General features: G+C 47.7%; 1 protein-coding gene across 1 annotated transcript in view; it reads left to right on the top strand.

Annotated features, from left to right (window-relative positions):
* The first annotated feature begins 1,485 nt into the window (after positions 1-1,485).
* The window catches only part of FBXO21 (F-box protein 21), a 17,679-nt gene continuing 3,144 nt past the window's right edge, over positions 1,486-16,020 (top strand). The window contains exons 1-10 of the mRNA XM_017746523.1: positions 1,486-2,589; positions 4,704-4,798; positions 6,439-6,560; positions 8,159-8,305; positions 8,809-8,942; positions 9,155-9,291; positions 9,778-9,954; positions 10,643-10,775; positions 13,079-13,269; positions 14,161-14,318. Coding sequence (XP_017602012.1) covers positions 2,416-2,589; positions 4,704-4,798; positions 6,439-6,560; positions 8,159-8,305; positions 8,809-8,942; positions 9,155-9,291; positions 9,778-9,954; positions 10,643-10,775; positions 13,079-13,269; positions 14,161-14,318 — 1,468 coding nt within the window. The 5' untranslated portion in view covers positions 1,486-2,415. The remainder of the gene's footprint in view (positions 2,590-4,703; positions 4,799-6,438; positions 6,561-8,158; positions 8,306-8,808; positions 8,943-9,154; positions 9,292-9,777; positions 9,955-10,642; positions 10,776-13,078; positions 13,270-14,160; positions 14,319-16,020) is intronic.

The following is a 16,020-nucleotide window of genomic DNA, read 5'->3' as shown; positions in this document are numbered from 1 at the left end:
GTGGAATCATGGAGGCACAGAGAGGTTCGGGTGGGAAGGGAGCTTTAAAGCCATCGTTTCACCCCCTGCCATGGGCAGGGACACCTTCCACTGTGTCCTGCTTGCTCCAGGTTCGTCCAGCCTGGCCTGGAACACTTCCAGGGATGGGGCAGCCACAGCTTCTCCGGGCAGGTGTCCCACACTTCTATAAGGACTTTTGCAAGGCTGCCTTCCCTCCTAAATGCTGTGAGGAGGGATCAAGCTGAGCCTCCTGTTTGCAGGGGATCCCCCTTGGCCAGAGATCCGTCTTGCAGCCCCTTCCACACCCGGGCACGTGGATCCCCTGCATTCCCAGGCCCAGCCTGGGCTCTGGCAGTGGAACCACGCACTGGGCTTGTGCATTGGCCTCCCCGACCCCTCCAGGAGCTTCCAAAACAAAGGCCAAGATCTCTGTGGTCCCAGGACTGGTGCTGGACAGCAGTGAGGTGTTTATTTGTGGGGATTTGGGGAGAACTGTTCTTGCAGATACCCAAATCCTTGGGATGGGGTTTTGCTGCTGTTGAGTTTTGTTTTCCCCAGGGGCAGCCACAGGGTGCTGTGCTCTGTGAAACCGGTCATATTTTGGCTGGGGATGAGGGCTGGGTGTGATTCTGTTGATGCTGTGCTGGTTTCTGCAGTCCTGGAGGCACCTCCACTCATCCCCGAGGCTGTCCAGCATAGCACCTGCTGATCTGTTACCTGCTTTTGTCTGTTTTGGCACAGGAAAAGCAGCAGAATTGCTTTCTCCAACTGCCAGTTGGCTCCTGAAATCCAGCACAGCCCAAATGAGGGGATTATTCCCTTTTCACGGGGGGAAACAAAGCTGCTGAACGATTCCAGCTTCCCCAGTCCACCAAGCCATGGCTCTGGCATTGACTGTCACCGGTTCCGTGGCTGGAATTCCTGCAAGTTTCACCCTGGTTGGGATCCAGCAGCTGGAATGGGATAGGGTGGGGGATCAGCACACGCTGCTCTCCTCCTCTCTCCTTGGTAGTGGAATTTTTGGCAGGAGGTTTCACCCTGACCTTGCCATCCTGGTTGGATTCCATCGTGAGCAGTGGCACTTTGTCTTCCTGAAATTCTCACTGTCCTTTCAAGCCCTGAAATTCTCCTTTCTCACCCCAAAATGAAGGATGGTGAGGGTTATTGTGAGGTGGCTGCATCTCAGCAGTGGCTGAAAGGCCAGGGATTTGTCAGGAGAGAGGTTGTTACATAATGTGAGGTTATTTGACTTTATTTTGGGAAGGAAAATTGCAGGGGAGTTTTATTATTAACCAGCAGTGAAATATCTCCCAGGTGTGGTTTGGGCACTGGTCATAATTTTTATACAGGGTGAGTGATTTCAGTATTTGGCCTTTTATCTATTTAGCAACTTAAATATATACATATAACCTGAAAAAAACCTAAGGCAATTTAGGGATATAAACGTTTGGCCTTCTAATTATTTATAAAATTAAATACATATATCAATATATATTTATATGATCTGAAAAGAACCTGAGACAGCCCATGGAGCTGAAGGAAAATGTTTAGTATAAACCAGTAATGATGAACAGCATTTCAAAATGTGGAATGAATGCCCCAGCAAATGAAAAGAAAACCCCTTTCTCTCAGCTTTCTTTCCAAAATATTTCCATCTGTGCTGATTCTTGTTCATGTTTCTCACACAAGTGATCTTGGTGTCTTCACAGCAGCATGAATTGCAGTGCTGGCACATATTTTATGGCACAAAGCTGTGTTGTGGCACCACACACCCACTTTATTCAAAAAGGTGCTGCTAACAGCCCCCAGAACATGCCCTGAAGTTGGATTTTCAGCTGAACCTTGAAATTCTGAGTAAGCTGTGAAACGTGTGGACTTCTGAGTCTAAGTAAAGGAGGGGTTTTTTTGCAATAAAGCTGTGAGGTTTGGGTTGGTTTTTTTTTCTTCAAACAATTATTTCTTGTCTCAAAACCAAACTGCAAAAGCATTCAGCTGTCACGATTTGACTTCAGGGTTCTGTTTTCCTCCAGTAGATGTTGCCACCAGCAAGGGCAGTGGAGGGAGCTGTGTTTAGTGCAGCCTTTTAATGAGCTCCCCGAGGTGGTAGGAAGAACACAGGACAAAGAACTCCCCTTCTGTTCAGTGCCAGGTTGGCTTCCACGTGATGCTTCTTTGTGGTAAACTCTTTTAATTATAAAACTGAAGCATTTAGGATGTTTAGATATTGCAATCCTGGAGTGGGAGCCTCTGAAGGTTTCAGGAGAGCTTGCTTTTAAATAATCATTAATGCGCTTTGATGTCTGCGGTAATTTTATACAATTCCTTTAAAGCTGGGCAGTGTCTGTGCACCGGCTCAGCTCCTCAAGTGATGTGCTTACTTAAGTTTCACATTCTGGAGGTTCTCAGGGATGTGAAATGTTACTGCTGCTGTTAATTTGTCTCTGTTTGTGCAGGTGGCCGTCCCTGCTGAAGTACTACAGCCACAGTGACAGCGTCAGCTGGCTGGAGGAGTACAAGGCACGGCACAACGCGGGGCTGGAAGCCCAGAGGATTGTGGCTTCCTTCTCCAAAAGGTTCTTCTCAGAACATGTAAGTCACCCTCTAGATATGTGTGTGTGCACCAACCTGGCACTTGTTTAATGTAATCATTCATGGAATCATTAATTGAATCATTAAAGTTGGAAAAGACCTCCAAGATCGAGTCCAGCCACTGATCAGTGTCCCTAAGCACCACATCTTCACATTTTCTGAACCCTTCCAAGGACAGTGATTGCACCACTCCCCTAAGCAGCTTGTTCCAATGCTTGACAACCCTTTCAATTAGTCAGTTTTTCCTAATACCCAACCTAAAGTTCCCCTGGCACAGCTTGAGGCTATTTCCTCAACACTGGCCGAGCATTCACATCAGCAGGGGATATTATTCTTTAAAAATTCCTAAACCATTCAAAAGTTGTTTATTTCTCAGGGGGTTTTGCCTTTTTAAAAATGTGTTTATTTAGTCTTTGTTATCATTTATAGTAGGAAAAGGTTTTTCTTCCCCCAGAGGGTGCTGGGCACTGCCCAGGCTCCCCAGGGAATGGGCACGGCCCCGAGGCTGCCAGAGCTCCAGGAGTGTTTGGACAGCGCTGCCAGGGATGCCCAGGGTGGGATTTTGGGATGTCTGTGCAGGGCCAGGAGCTGGGCTGGATGATCCCTGTGGTAGCTCAGGATATTCCGTGATTCCACAATAATTCAAAGATTCACCTTCCTTGATTGTGATCAATACTTTTCATTAGTTTCTCTTGCACTGCTCTCCACATGAACCGTGCAGTCAGAGCTTTTGTATTTCCAGACTTTGTGTGAAAATGCTGCCCAGGAGGGGGGGGAGAGAGTTCCAAATCCAGAGGTGTGTAGAGTGCAGCACGCTCTGGGATTGCATTCAGCCCTAAAAGCTCTTTGCTTTCTGCTGGGAGCTCAACCCTGGCTCTGGGAATTCTGAAGGCCGCAGAGTTTGTTGACACAAAGCACAGCTGCTGAGCTTCTCTGCAGCCCTTGTGCAAGGACGGGATCTGAGAGCTGCCACAAGCCCTTTGAATTCAGGAGCAAGGCACAACAGGGCCACTCAGTTGCAAAGTGTGTTTCTGAAGTTCTCCAGCCGGCCATGACCCCAAGATAGTTTTGTGTTCAGTGGGGAAAAGGTGAAAATGTGGTGTCTCACACTGACTTGCACATGAAACAGGAGTTACTTGGCTGTTTGCTTAGTAGGTGCCTGTAGATTTTGGCAAGCTGAACAACTGGGTCAGCCTGGAATTCTGTGGATAAAGCATAAATGCTGCCTGTAACTTTGGCTGAATTCAAAATTTCACACCAGAGCCACTAGACAGCCCCCCTTTTATGGCTCCTGTGCCAAAATGGTGTGCAAAAGGAAGGCAGTGGGGCCAGGCGGGTGTTTGGTGTCTCCTGGCTGTTCTGTTTTGCAGCAGGCAGGCATTTGTCCGTGGAGAATTGGCAGAGCATTCACTGGGAGAAGAAGCTCCTGGATTCCTCCTGTTTTAATCACATATGCAATGACTTTGGAGAGACCATTAAGCAGTGCCCAAAGGCCTCATAATGAGAACCATCTCCTGTGGGGCCAGAAACTGCAGCTTGATTCCCTGCTCAGAGCTGGGAGAAAGAGCCTTTCAACCCATATATGAGCCCATATCCTATAGCGAAGAGCTTGAAAGGCAGGGCTTTTTTTACAGTTCAGCCAAAGTTTAAGAAGTAATTCTGAGTTCTGGAAGAAAATAGCTGTTCTGAATATGGATGCAGAAGTGGTTGTTGCAAAAAATAAAGGCTCCTGCCTCTTCATTCCTTCACCCAGGATTAATCTCCTGCACAGGGCGGGTGTATGGAGAGGTTCAGTCAACCACAAGCAGAAGTTGATTCCACCTTAAAATCACTTCCAGCTCGTGCCCACCCTGCATGAGATGTGATTGTGCTGGTCCTTAACTCAGCATCAGAGCCCTAAATGCTGTAGAATTTGGCTGAAATTGCTGTAGGATGTTCCTGGGGCTCTCAGTGGAATAATGAATCCATGAGGACAGAACTGTGAGTTTGTGGCGGGCAGGACATTTTTAAGATCTTTCATAAATTAAAAAAGAAAAAAATTTGGTTTTGAGTCTTTTAGTGACATTCTGGGAGAATCTGTGGTGCTGTGCATAACCCCCTGTCTGCTTTGGCAGGTCCCCTGTGACGGATTCAGTGACATTGAGACTCTGGGCTGCCCGAGCCATTTCTTTGAGGATGAGCTGATGTGCATCCTTAACATGGAAGGAAGGTAAGAGAGGGGTGAGAACTGGCAGGGATTTCCCTCTTTCACCAGCTCCAGGAGAAAAACACTGTGCTTAATGCCTGACCTCAGCTTCTGCCCTTGGTCACTCATTAAACAACACCCCCAGGCTTGCCAAGGCCTGATTTCAGGACAAATTGAGTGTTTCCAGAAAAAAACATGGAAACCTTGTCCCACAAGAAGAAAATCCTCTGGCTTTGTGTTGCTTTTTGTTGTTTATTTCCTTGCCAGCTCATGGCATTTCTTGGGACATGTCCCATGTACCCTCATCTCTGCCTCAGCAGTTCCCTCTTGTTCCTTTCTGCTTTAAGCCTGGATTAGTTTGCTGAACTGATTTGCAGAGTGAGGCCAGAGCACCAGAGGGAAGCGGGAATCCTTCAGGATCGCCACCATGAAATTCCAGCTTTTTCTTTCCTTTCAGGGCTGGAGTAGGTTGGTACAATTTTTGTCCCCAAATAGGAAGAGAGTTGAACTCGGCCACTGCAGAATTTGCAGGTCTGTAAATTACTCAGACAGCTGGTGAATAAAACTCCTGGTTTGCATCTGCCTGGGTAATCTCATCACCTTGATTAACACTGTGCAAGATGAGTAAATCACTGCTTTATTTGAAGGTTTTTCTGCTGGTGCCACCTAACCATGCTGGGTTTGGTGTGGTACTGAGCTGTGATAGATTGCTCTTAATGGGGTCTAATAGCCTTGATTAGAGGGACTGGTAATAGGGCTTGAAAAAACCCAACTGGAATGGCAATCATCTCATTTTTGCCTTTTCCCATCCGTTTTATTGCCTTCTCTATTTGAGCTGGGCCTGAGCATGTCTCATTTGACAACTGGTTCATAAGCTTTTGAGGCTTTGCACTGGCCAAATGCCTCCCCATAAAGCAGAATTGATGCTAATTACACCCTGATTAAGCTGTAGTCATTGCCATTCAGGAGCATTAGGCTAAGTGATTTCCCTGGAAGATATCCCAGTAAAGCAGTTGTCCCTATTGAGGATCCCAGTTTATTGGAAGAAGATAAAGTGTTATGAGGTTTGATTGCCCTGCTGTCCAGGAGGATGGAGAGGCCTTAGAAAGTGACAGGGCTTTCCTATAAAAAGTTGTGGAATTGTGTCATTTACAGACCAACTGTTGATCTCTTCCTGCTTTTTCTGAGCTACAGAGTTGGTTTTCCTCTGGGGAATTGTGTTTTTCGTCTGAATGCTGTTGGACTCACATTCATGTCCCTCATCCATCTATTTTTAATGCTGAGAGGATGCGTTAGGGTTGACTCTGGAGAGATGCAGTCAGACAGAGGGTAATGTTTTATGAATAAAGTATAGGATTTTAATCAGATATTCCTGAGCTCCTTTAATTAGGATCTGCGTTGTTTCCCATGATAATGCGTCCTCTCAAACTTACATCTTGGTGATAGGATGAGAATTGGAGATGATAGGAGCAAGGTTTTGCAAGCTGTGTGGCTTTTTATGATAAATTCCTCTCAGCATTCCCTGTTGGGTTGACTTGCAGTGACAGTGCTTGTGGAGCAAACCAATAATCGAAAGCATAAACTTGTGTTCGCTGGAAAAACCAACTGTTCACCCTTCAAATACCTATTGAGGGCAATGCTTCTTCTTGTGTCTAACTGTGCAGGAAAGGTCTCACCTGGAAGTACTATGCAAAGAAAATTCTCTATTTCCTGCGGCAGCAGAATATATTGAAGAACCTGAAGGAATATCTGCAGCGCCCCACGGAGCGGCAGTCGTTCCTGGAGGGTAAGTCCTTGGCAGAAAGCCCAGCTAGAACACCTAATGACAGCTCTCCATCATGGTTTGACTTGCAAGGAGCCTGCCCTGCTTAGATTCCAGCAAGCCCTTGGCTCATGGCTCAGAATTCAGGCTGGATTTTGGGAGTGCCTGGAATCCTTCCCATCCCGCGGCAGCGTTGGTTAAAATGTCAGGATGGCATTAGGTGCTGTCCTTGCTGTGTGTGTGAAGGATCACCCATGGACAGCTGAGCTGGGAGGCAGGAAATGGTGAAACACTGGAATCTTGAGCAGGGTGCTGAGAAAAATGAGCTGTAGCTCGACATCCTTCCTAATTACTGACACTGCAGCTGTGGCCCCTGGGCTGCGTTCAGCCGAGCTGGTTCCCAGTCAGCTCCCTGCTTTCCCCTTTCCCAGGAGCTCCTCAGATCAGAGCAGGGAGCAAGCAGAGGGAATTGCTGAGCACTGTGAGTGTCTCAGGAGCTGAGTGCTGGACTTTGATGGGAAACAGATCCAAGTCCAGTCACGTGGTGGGAGGGCACTTACACCTGCTGAGAAGGAAGAAAAAGCTCTTTCTTCTGCTTCTTCTGCTCTTCGTGTCCTCAGTCTGGTGGATTATTCTCCTTCTCAATCTTCTGAACAGCTCTGAAGCTGCCGGTGGCTGTGGAAGAGTCCCTTCCTCTTGCTACACACTCCAAGATGTCCCAGGAAAGAGTAACACCAAAGCAATAGACTCTGAAGAATGGGCTGTTAGGGCAAGAAGGGACAGCAAGAAGTGGCCTTTTCTAGAAAAAACCAAATTAGTTATGAGGCTTAGTCATGTGTGTCACAAATACGTGTAATTTGTCCGCCGTGGAGGTGCCTTTGGAGCACCAGCTGGTAGTTTTTTGGGAATTTTCACCTCGTCAGAGCACAGGGAACACTTCGGGAGGACAGAAAGGAGCCACGGCTCGGGGCCCTGCTGAATTCCTTGATTTACAGGCCTGTCATGGACATGCTGACAAAGCCCTGTAGGAGGCTGGAAGAGGTATGATCCGTGCAAAATCCTTACAGCTGATCCCAAAGATGGAACGCTAGGGAGGCTTTGGAAAGAGCAGTGGTGCCAAGGAGAAGGTTCTGTGAAAAGGAAGTTTTTTCCTGCAGAGGCTTGGGTAGGAGGAACATGAAAGTTTGTTCTGTTCTGGTTTGTGTTGGGAAGATGGAGAGCAGGTGTGGAGGAGAAAGATGGATGTAGCAGACGAGGAAATGATGAACAAGGATGATACAGAGGACATGACAGGGAGAAATCAAAACTGAGGCAGTTTGAGTGAAGCTGGGATTGTGTCAGGCTCTGAATAAAAAGCGCCTGGTCCAGCAGCATGCCTGCTCAAGGTACAGCTCCCTTTCAGCGTGGGGGAGAGGGGAATACTGAGTTCAGCTGGTGATTTATCGTGTCAGCTTATTCTGTGCCTTTTGTGTGATAAATCCAGTAGATGACTGCAGGTTTCAAACACAGAGCTCTGCCGTTCCGCTGCAACCGCTCGCTGCATGCCTGGAATGTGGAGCAGGCAAAAAACCAAGCAAAGAAAAAACTCAAGTCCTGTTTCTTATGTAGTTTGTTTTTTCCAGGTGCTGTTTTGATTGATCAGTACTGCAACCCCCTGTCAGACATCTGCCTGAAGAGTGTCCAGGCTCAGGTGGATGATATCACAGACAAAGTGCGCAAAGTGCTGCGGACCAAGAACCCCAGGCACCCCAGCTTGGCTTCCAAGGCAGGTACTGTACAGAAATGTGCTTTCCTGCAGGGCTCTCCTGCACCTCTGCACGGCTGAAACAGCTCTGGAATTGTGGCAGCTTAAAGAGCTGTTGTTTTTATCCCCTAGCAAACAAAATTCTGACATTTACTTAAGCCATCATTCAAGAAACAGCTGTTCAATAGCCCAGGGTTCAGTCCATCTGATGCTAAGCAAAAAGAATTGGGAGGGGAATTGGTTTTTTTTTTCCCATTTGTCCCTGAAATCTTAATAGTCCTGTTATTTGTAGTAGAGCTGTGAGACTGGGAAACAATCTCTTTCCTGCCAGTCTCAGAAAATCATGAATAGGAAGGTGCATGTTTATCATCTCCAAAGGTCAGGCAGCATCTTGCTCCTTGGTTTTATAAACTGCGTCATTTCTGGCTTTCGAGGAGGGACTGAGCCTGTCCATGTAGAAATTGCATTGCATAAGGGTTGAGTGCTCTTGTTTTCTCAGTCTTTATTTCATTGCATGTGTGTTTCCAGGAGAGGTTCTCATTCCAGAAGTGGAACTTCAGAGGCAGGTGCTTGATGCCATGAACTGTGTCCTGTATGAGCAGCTCAAATACAAAGGAAATGAGCTGGATTACTACAACTCCCTGAATTCCTACATTCACCAGGTGTGTGTGTGTGTGTTAGGTAAAAGCTGGGAGGCTGCAAGGCTTTATTTGTAGCCAGACAAATAATTCTCTGTGAAGAGCAACTCTTAAATAAATACGTCATTCTTCAGTGCATAATCTGTCAAGTTCTATTTTCTTTTGTGAAATCCACCCTTGAAATTGATGTTTTTCTTAAATCCCGCCTGTGTTTTTGTCACATTTTTCTCCCGCAGGTTCTGATCCGCAGGACAGGAATTCCCATCAGTTTGTCTGTGCTTTATTTAACAATTGCCAGGCAGCTGGGAGTCAAACTGGAGCCTGTCAACTTTCCCAGCCATTTCCTACTGCGGTGGTGTCAAGGGAAAGAAGGGTGAGTGACCTGCTGAGCTCTGAAATTGTGCCCACAGTGACAAAAACCAGAACACATTTACAGCTCCAGACCTGTGTGAGGGTGTTGAATTATTTTCCATCTGCCTCTACAGAGGGAAAAATCAGACCTCTAGAAGAGTTTTCCTAGAGCTCAGCTCTGCTGCTGCCGAATGGTAACCGATTTCCTGCTCTAGACCTCTGTGAGAATGTTTAATTGTTTTCCATCTGAAATTAAACAGAGGGAAAGATCAGATCTTCAGGAAGGATTTCCTGAGCTCAGCTCTGCTGCTGCTGAATAAGAACAGATTTCCTGAAGTAACAGTACCCATGAGGTGATGTGAGAATTATGGGAAAGAGAGAAGGTACCAGGTAATCTCTGTTTAGGAGGGAGCTGAGGAGTGAAGGACCCAGGGAAGAACAGGAACAGCAAATCCTGCTCTACCACGAGACCCTTGATCACAGTTTGGTCTCTTTGTTGCCTCTTCAGAAGCACAGATATTTTTGACTACACCTACATCGATGCCTTTGGGAAGGGGAAGCAGCTGACAGTGAAGGAGTGCGAGTACCTGATCGGGCACCACGTGACAGAGGAGTTCTATGGAGTGGTGACTTCCAAGGAGGTCTTGCAGCGGATGGTGGGGAATCTCCTGAACCTTGGGAAACGGTGAGTTGAGGGTCATCTGGGGGGAAAAAGGGCCCAGGGTACAATGTCTCCATATCCAATATTGCTGCTTGCAAAAGGTGTCACTCAACCCAGGAGATCCTGAAAATTCCATGTGTCACAAGGCATTGGCTGGGTGCTTTTAATCATCTGAGTGGAAACAACAATATTTGGTAAAACTGGTTCTCTCAAGAAAATAGAAAAGGTGTTTCATTTTCTCTGTGAAAAGCTGACAGGGACCATCCACCATCCCTTAAAAGCAGAGCCTTTTGTTACCTTCTGGTAAGCACAACCCCCATGTTCCAGTGAGCATTTTCAGAGATCCTCTTGGTGTGTAGAACATTATGTTTTGTTTTCAAATGCTCCTGACAATCTCTTTCCCAAGCAGCCATAGACAGACTGACAGGAGTGAAAGGATTGCTCTAGGTGTCAGGGGACCAAAAGGAAATGGCTTGGGGAATGAATTCTCCGTGTGGGATTATCTGACCAAGGAGAACAGCAGTGGGGTGGGAGGGCAGAGTTCAGGGATCAGTTGTGGATCGCTTTTCCTTGTCGCAGGCCGGAGTGGTGAGTGACAATCCATGCTGGAATCACTGTTGTGAGCATGCTGTACCTGCAGCATCATTCTGGGGACTCCCCCTGTCCATGGGGGTCGCAGAGTCTCACAGCTGAGTTTCCTTTCTGCTGGCAGAGAGAGCACTGACCAGTCCTACCAGCTCCTGAGAGACTCCTTGGACCTGTACCTGGCCATGTATCCAGACAATGTGCAGCACCTCATGCTCCAGGCCAGGTTATACTTCCACCTGGGAATCTGGCCAGAAAAGGTACCTGGGCACTCAGGGGAATGTTTTTGGGTAGGCTGAGCACTATTAACACTGGGTTATTGATTTTGCGCTGTGTCAGCCTGCATTCCAGTCTGCCACGAGTTGTTTCTGTAATAAATGCAGTTGGAGGAGTTCTCACATTGCAGGGAGTCAGTTTGAAGCAGGAAGGGTGGATGATTCTTGCCTGCTTGTCCTAGGGGAGACTTGGGGGCAGCCTTGAGTCATAATTTATGATTTACAGCTTGTCTTGCCACCAAGCCCGTGGACTGTGAGTTATAAGAGCATCCTGTTTGCTCTGTGCCTAAATTGTGGTGAAACTCTTGCTGGGCTCCTGGAAAAGGAGCAATTCCCTTATCAGAAAACTGCAGGAAGTTATCTTTTACAAATAAAACCAAAGCTGTTCTCCCAACCTTGGCCACGCAATCTGTGGCTCCTGTGAAAAAGCAGCTTGATATTCCTGACCTTGGAATTCCTTTTCCTTCAGGGTGACAACTCCAGTCCTGTTATCTTGGGAGTGTGGGAAAGAAGGTGCTGAGATTTCCAGGTTGTCTGGGTCATCCAGGGCTTTCTCTGAATCAGGGGCACAGCCTGTAACTCAGAAAAATCTTAATTTCTTTAGTGTGTCACGGCAGCAAGGAGATGTCCCTGCTCAGAATTCCCTGTGCCAGTTCCACCTGTGAGGTTTGGGAAGGGGACAGGAATATTGGCTGGACAGCTGAGCAGAAAGCAGAGCTCTTCCCACCAAATCAACTGGAACAGGACTGCTGGAGAAGCTGCCTCCTTCCCTTTGAAGATCAAGCCGTGCTAAGCTTGGCCTTCCTTTCTTGTGGCAGCAAATTTTAGGGTCACCACAGAAATACCAGCACCAAGAAAATTGTGTGTGGGAGGGACTCACTGAAATGGCTGCTGGACATAAACAGGGAACTGGAGGACCTTCCTGCCCCTTCCTGGCACTCAGGGATGTGTTTGGAGAGCACCAGACGTGGATTTACTGCCCCTCGGAACACATAACCCAACCCCAGGGCTGAATGCTACTGAGTTCTCTGCACCAGCTGCAATGGAAATGAGCAAATTTGGGTTTTTCGGGATTGCATCCAGTCATTCCAGGCTGTCAGGCAGGATTGCAGCTAACCAGAGAGAATGCTGTGTCTGACAGGACAGAATGTACCAGCTTTGACAGGCTCTGCCAGATTTATGGACAGGAGTAGAAATCTTAAAAGACCTGCAGAGCTGCACGTAATGTTGCCCTAAATGTTTGTAAATAACAGTAAATGAAATTCCCAAGAATCTCTGGCAGCTGTGGTTACTTCCTTCCCCTTCCTTTAGGATTTTTCAGGATTTTCACATCATTCTTAATAGAATTGAAGTGGCCAAGATGCCTGAACTGTGTTTCTTCTCATAAATTACTCACCTGTCCCTTATTTAAATTGATTTTCCTCAGTTTTTGGCTGCTGTTCATGCTGAACAGCCTGAGATTTCTATTCCTCTTCTGCTGCTACTCTGAACTTAATGATCAAACCTGTGATCAAGGAGACAATCCTTTTGCCAGGTGCCAAACTGTGACAGATTTTGGGACTTGAGGTATTTGTTGTTGAGGCAAATGTGTGTCTTTTCCCAACATGTTTACACGACAGGTTGGGGTTTTTTTTCCTTGCTTTTACCAAAAAATTAAAGTTTGCATTTCCTACCTCTAACAAACTCTGCAGCAGATGCTCTGATGCTGTGCCAGAGGGTGTTGGGAGGCTGGAATTCTGGATCTGCAGGGCTTGCTGCTTTGTGTTCTTCAGTCATCCTAAGACAAGCAGCTTTTCTGTCTTGTTCACCATTCCCTGGGAAAGCATCATGGAGGTTACTTTCCTCCTGTGCTGCCCTATTTTTGCACCTCACAGAAATGCTGAGAAACTCTTTTAAGTTAAAATATCACTTCTCAAGAGCAGCAGAAGTCACCTGGAATCACTTCCCAGCAGCATTTTGGGACATGGAAACTGCATTCTCATAGCCAGAAACCTTGAGAGATGGTCTGTGGTCACCAAATGGGACATGATGAACTCACAGGGCTTTGTTTTAAGGAGCTGCTGTGCTCTCCAGTGCCTTTCCTTGGAAGCTGGGAGCTTTACAAAGAGAAAAATAGAAATGGGCTGTGAGGAAGAGCTCCTTGGGAGTGTGTGGGGATCAGGAAGCAGCTCTGTGTAGGGGGATCTCAGGCCTGGGCGCTTACACCCAGCAATGTATCTGGATGTATCTATAGGTGATGTGCTGCTGCAGGGCTGTGTCCTGAACCTGTTTTTGCTGTGGTTTGGAAGGTCCTGGACATCCTGCAGCACATCCAGGCCCTGGACCCATCCCAGCACGGGGCTGTGGGGTACCTGGTGCAGCACACCCTGGAGCACATCGAGCGGCGCAAGGAGGAGCTGGGCCCCGAGGTCAAGCACCGCTCGGATGAGAAGCACAAGGAGGTTTGCTTCTCCATTGGGCTCATCATGAAACACAAGAGGTGAGCTTGGGGCCTTCCCCGCAGTCAGCTCTGTACCAGCAGAGCAGAAGGGTTTGTGCTGACAGCAGTGAGACGTGCTTTGGTGCCAAGGAGGAGTGGGAAATGCCAGGCATGTGCGTCCGTGCTGTGCAGGAAAATGGGAGCAGCTCTGTGAGTGCCTGGAGAGTGCAAATGTTTGCACTGCAGAGAGCTTGGCTTGTCTGAGTCACCCTGTGTCACACAGGTAACATCCCCACAGCACAGAGCTCTCCAGGAAACAGCAGCGGTCACTTAATGAGGCACTGTGCAACAGAGTCAGCTTCAAAATCGATTCTGATATTCCCAGGACAGTTTATGGATGTTTCCCTGTGCTCTCATTCCCTGCTCCTGCACTGCACAGAGGCTTTGTGCTCCTGCCTGCACTGCTCTGCCAGAGAGCCAGGCCAGACATCCCGAGCATCTTTTAGGGGCATCAGCAGTGACAGCTGTAACACGTCCCAGTTAATCCCTTGAGTACTCTGTGATAGCAGTGGCTTGGTGTCCCCGTCTGTGTGGTGAGCACTGGAGTAACTGCACAGCCCAGCAGGGTGGGTGAGCCCTCCTTATTTCTTGCTTCCTCCTCTGTCTGCTGACTTCCAGGCTCTTTCCCATTCTCTTTTCTTGCTCACATCTGGTTTTCCTTTGTCTTCAGCTGTTTATTCCTGTCTGTTTATCCAGTCATTCATAGTCATTTCCCTCCACCTCAAAATATAACCTCAAAGTCTTTCTGAATTGGTTTTTTTTCCCTCTTGTTCCTCTCCTCCTTGTGCCAGCTCTCAGGAGGTTCCTGTCCTGTTTGTGCTCTATTAATCTTGAGGAGAAAGAGCTGGCTCTGGACTTTTCACAGCCTTTGTGTGCCATTTCTTGAATCAGGTATGGCTATAACTGTGTGATTTATGGCTGGGATCCTGCCTGCATGATGGGACACGAGTGGATCCGGAATATGAACGTGCACAGCCTCCCCCACGGCCCCCACCAGCCCTTCTACAACGTCCTGGTGGAAGATGGCTCCTGCAGATACGCTGCCCAAGGTGAGCAGGAGCACTCTCTGTCCACATCAGGACGAAGGGATGCTTAATGGATTCATTAAGTGTGATTAACAAGGGTTAGAAAGGTGGAGGTAGGAAGGAAATGATCCTGAGTCGTGGCCTGCTCTGTTTGCTCTGCAAGGAATCAGCACTGCTGGGAATGGACATGAAGGACCCACTCTGGTGTGATCTCCTCTTACCCAGAAGTGTTTTGGACACTCTCATGGTGTGAACCTTGACTGCTGCTTTGAAAGAAATAATTCAGGCTGAAGGTCTGTCAGCAGCTCCTGACAGCTGTGCTTAGACAGGACCTGGAAATGGGGTTTCGTGAAGGGAGCACTGAGGAGCTGCTGGTCAGGACATGGTTCTGGCCACTGTCACATCCCAGGGAACACAGATAACGTGGCTTTTAGTGCCACTTTTAGCCAGAACAAAAATTAATGTCTCTTCACAAGTGCAGAGAGCTTTAGAAGTGTCTGTGTCACGTGTGCTTTATGCAACAAACCATAACGGGAAACTCTTGTCTGATGGTTAGAGTGTGTGGTTGGGAGACAGGAAGAGGTGTTGAACTGAAGTTCTAAAGAAAATTACAAAACAAAAGCACGCCTGTGACTCTGTACATTGTAAAAATGTTCATTTTTCTCACGTTTGTGTTCCCCCTGTGACACGGAGGTCTCATCCAGGCAGGGCAGCTCCACAGCCCAAGTGTGTTTGGCTCAGGGGAGATGTGGAAGCTGCTGGAGGGAAAATGCTGACCAAAATGCCCTTCCCCTGGGTGCTCCCTCAGGTTCTGGTCCCCTGGGTGTGACAAGGGGTGTGACAAGAGGTGGTTTTACAGGCAGGGACACTTCTCCCTCCCTCGGTAGATTTAAAGTGCAGGTGTTTCCCACTGTCCTGAGAGTGGCTTTTTTATATTCAGCAGCCCAAAAAGATGAAGTGGCAAAGCCTGATGGCTCAGATCAGGCAGGGCTTGGCCTCTCAGAGAGTCTTAAAAACCAGAAATTCTCGTGTGCTATGGGTTGATATTGAAATACTCATCTTGGTAATTACCTAATCAGGTAATTGTCCCCAGAGCTGCTGGGGCTGAGTCATCACTTATCTTTTATCTAATGATGTGTAAACAAACAGAAGCCTGGCTGGTCCCACGGTGCCTTTCAGGGTAGGCTGACACTGTTATCTCTGTGTAGGAGACACTCTTATCGCTGGATCTCTGGGGCATCCAAGAGTCCTGATACTGCTGGGGGAAAGTGAAGAGTTTGTTCTTGCTGCCTATTGATATCCCCTCTAAAACACATCCTCAGGTCATTTGGGAAGGATTATTTCATATCCTCCTGACCTGACTCTGGGGAGGGAGGGAGTGAGAGTTTTTTGCTGAGAGAATCCTAAACAAATCTTCATGTGGAGTTTAATTTAACCAGCTCAGAAATAACACCAAGCTTATTATAGCTAAATGTACCTCGGTTTGAGGCCTTCCTGTAAATCTGTGGGTTGAGTGTAGCTGGTTCCAGAACTCCTGTGTCATGCAGGGAGTTTGGTACCTGTCCACTCTTGTCTCTGTTTTGTTTGCTTTGTGACAGCACAGGAGAGAGGTCTCTGGCTCCAAACTGCTCGTCAGCACCTTTGGGAGGCTCCCACCTTGTGCTGAACTCGCCTGTGTCAGCCTCTCCCCCCTGCCATCCCTTCACCTCCATCCCCTCCCCGCCGA

Source organism: Corvus brachyrhynchos, unplaced genomic scaffold (genome assembly GCF_000691975.1).
Source record: "Corvus brachyrhynchos isolate BGI_N302 unplaced genomic scaffold, ASM69197v1 scaffold19, whole genome shotgun sequence".
Classification (NCBI taxonomy): Eukaryota; Metazoa; Chordata; class Aves; order Passeriformes; family Corvidae; genus Corvus; species Corvus brachyrhynchos.
This window is presented reverse-complemented; position numbering and strand designations above follow the sequence as displayed.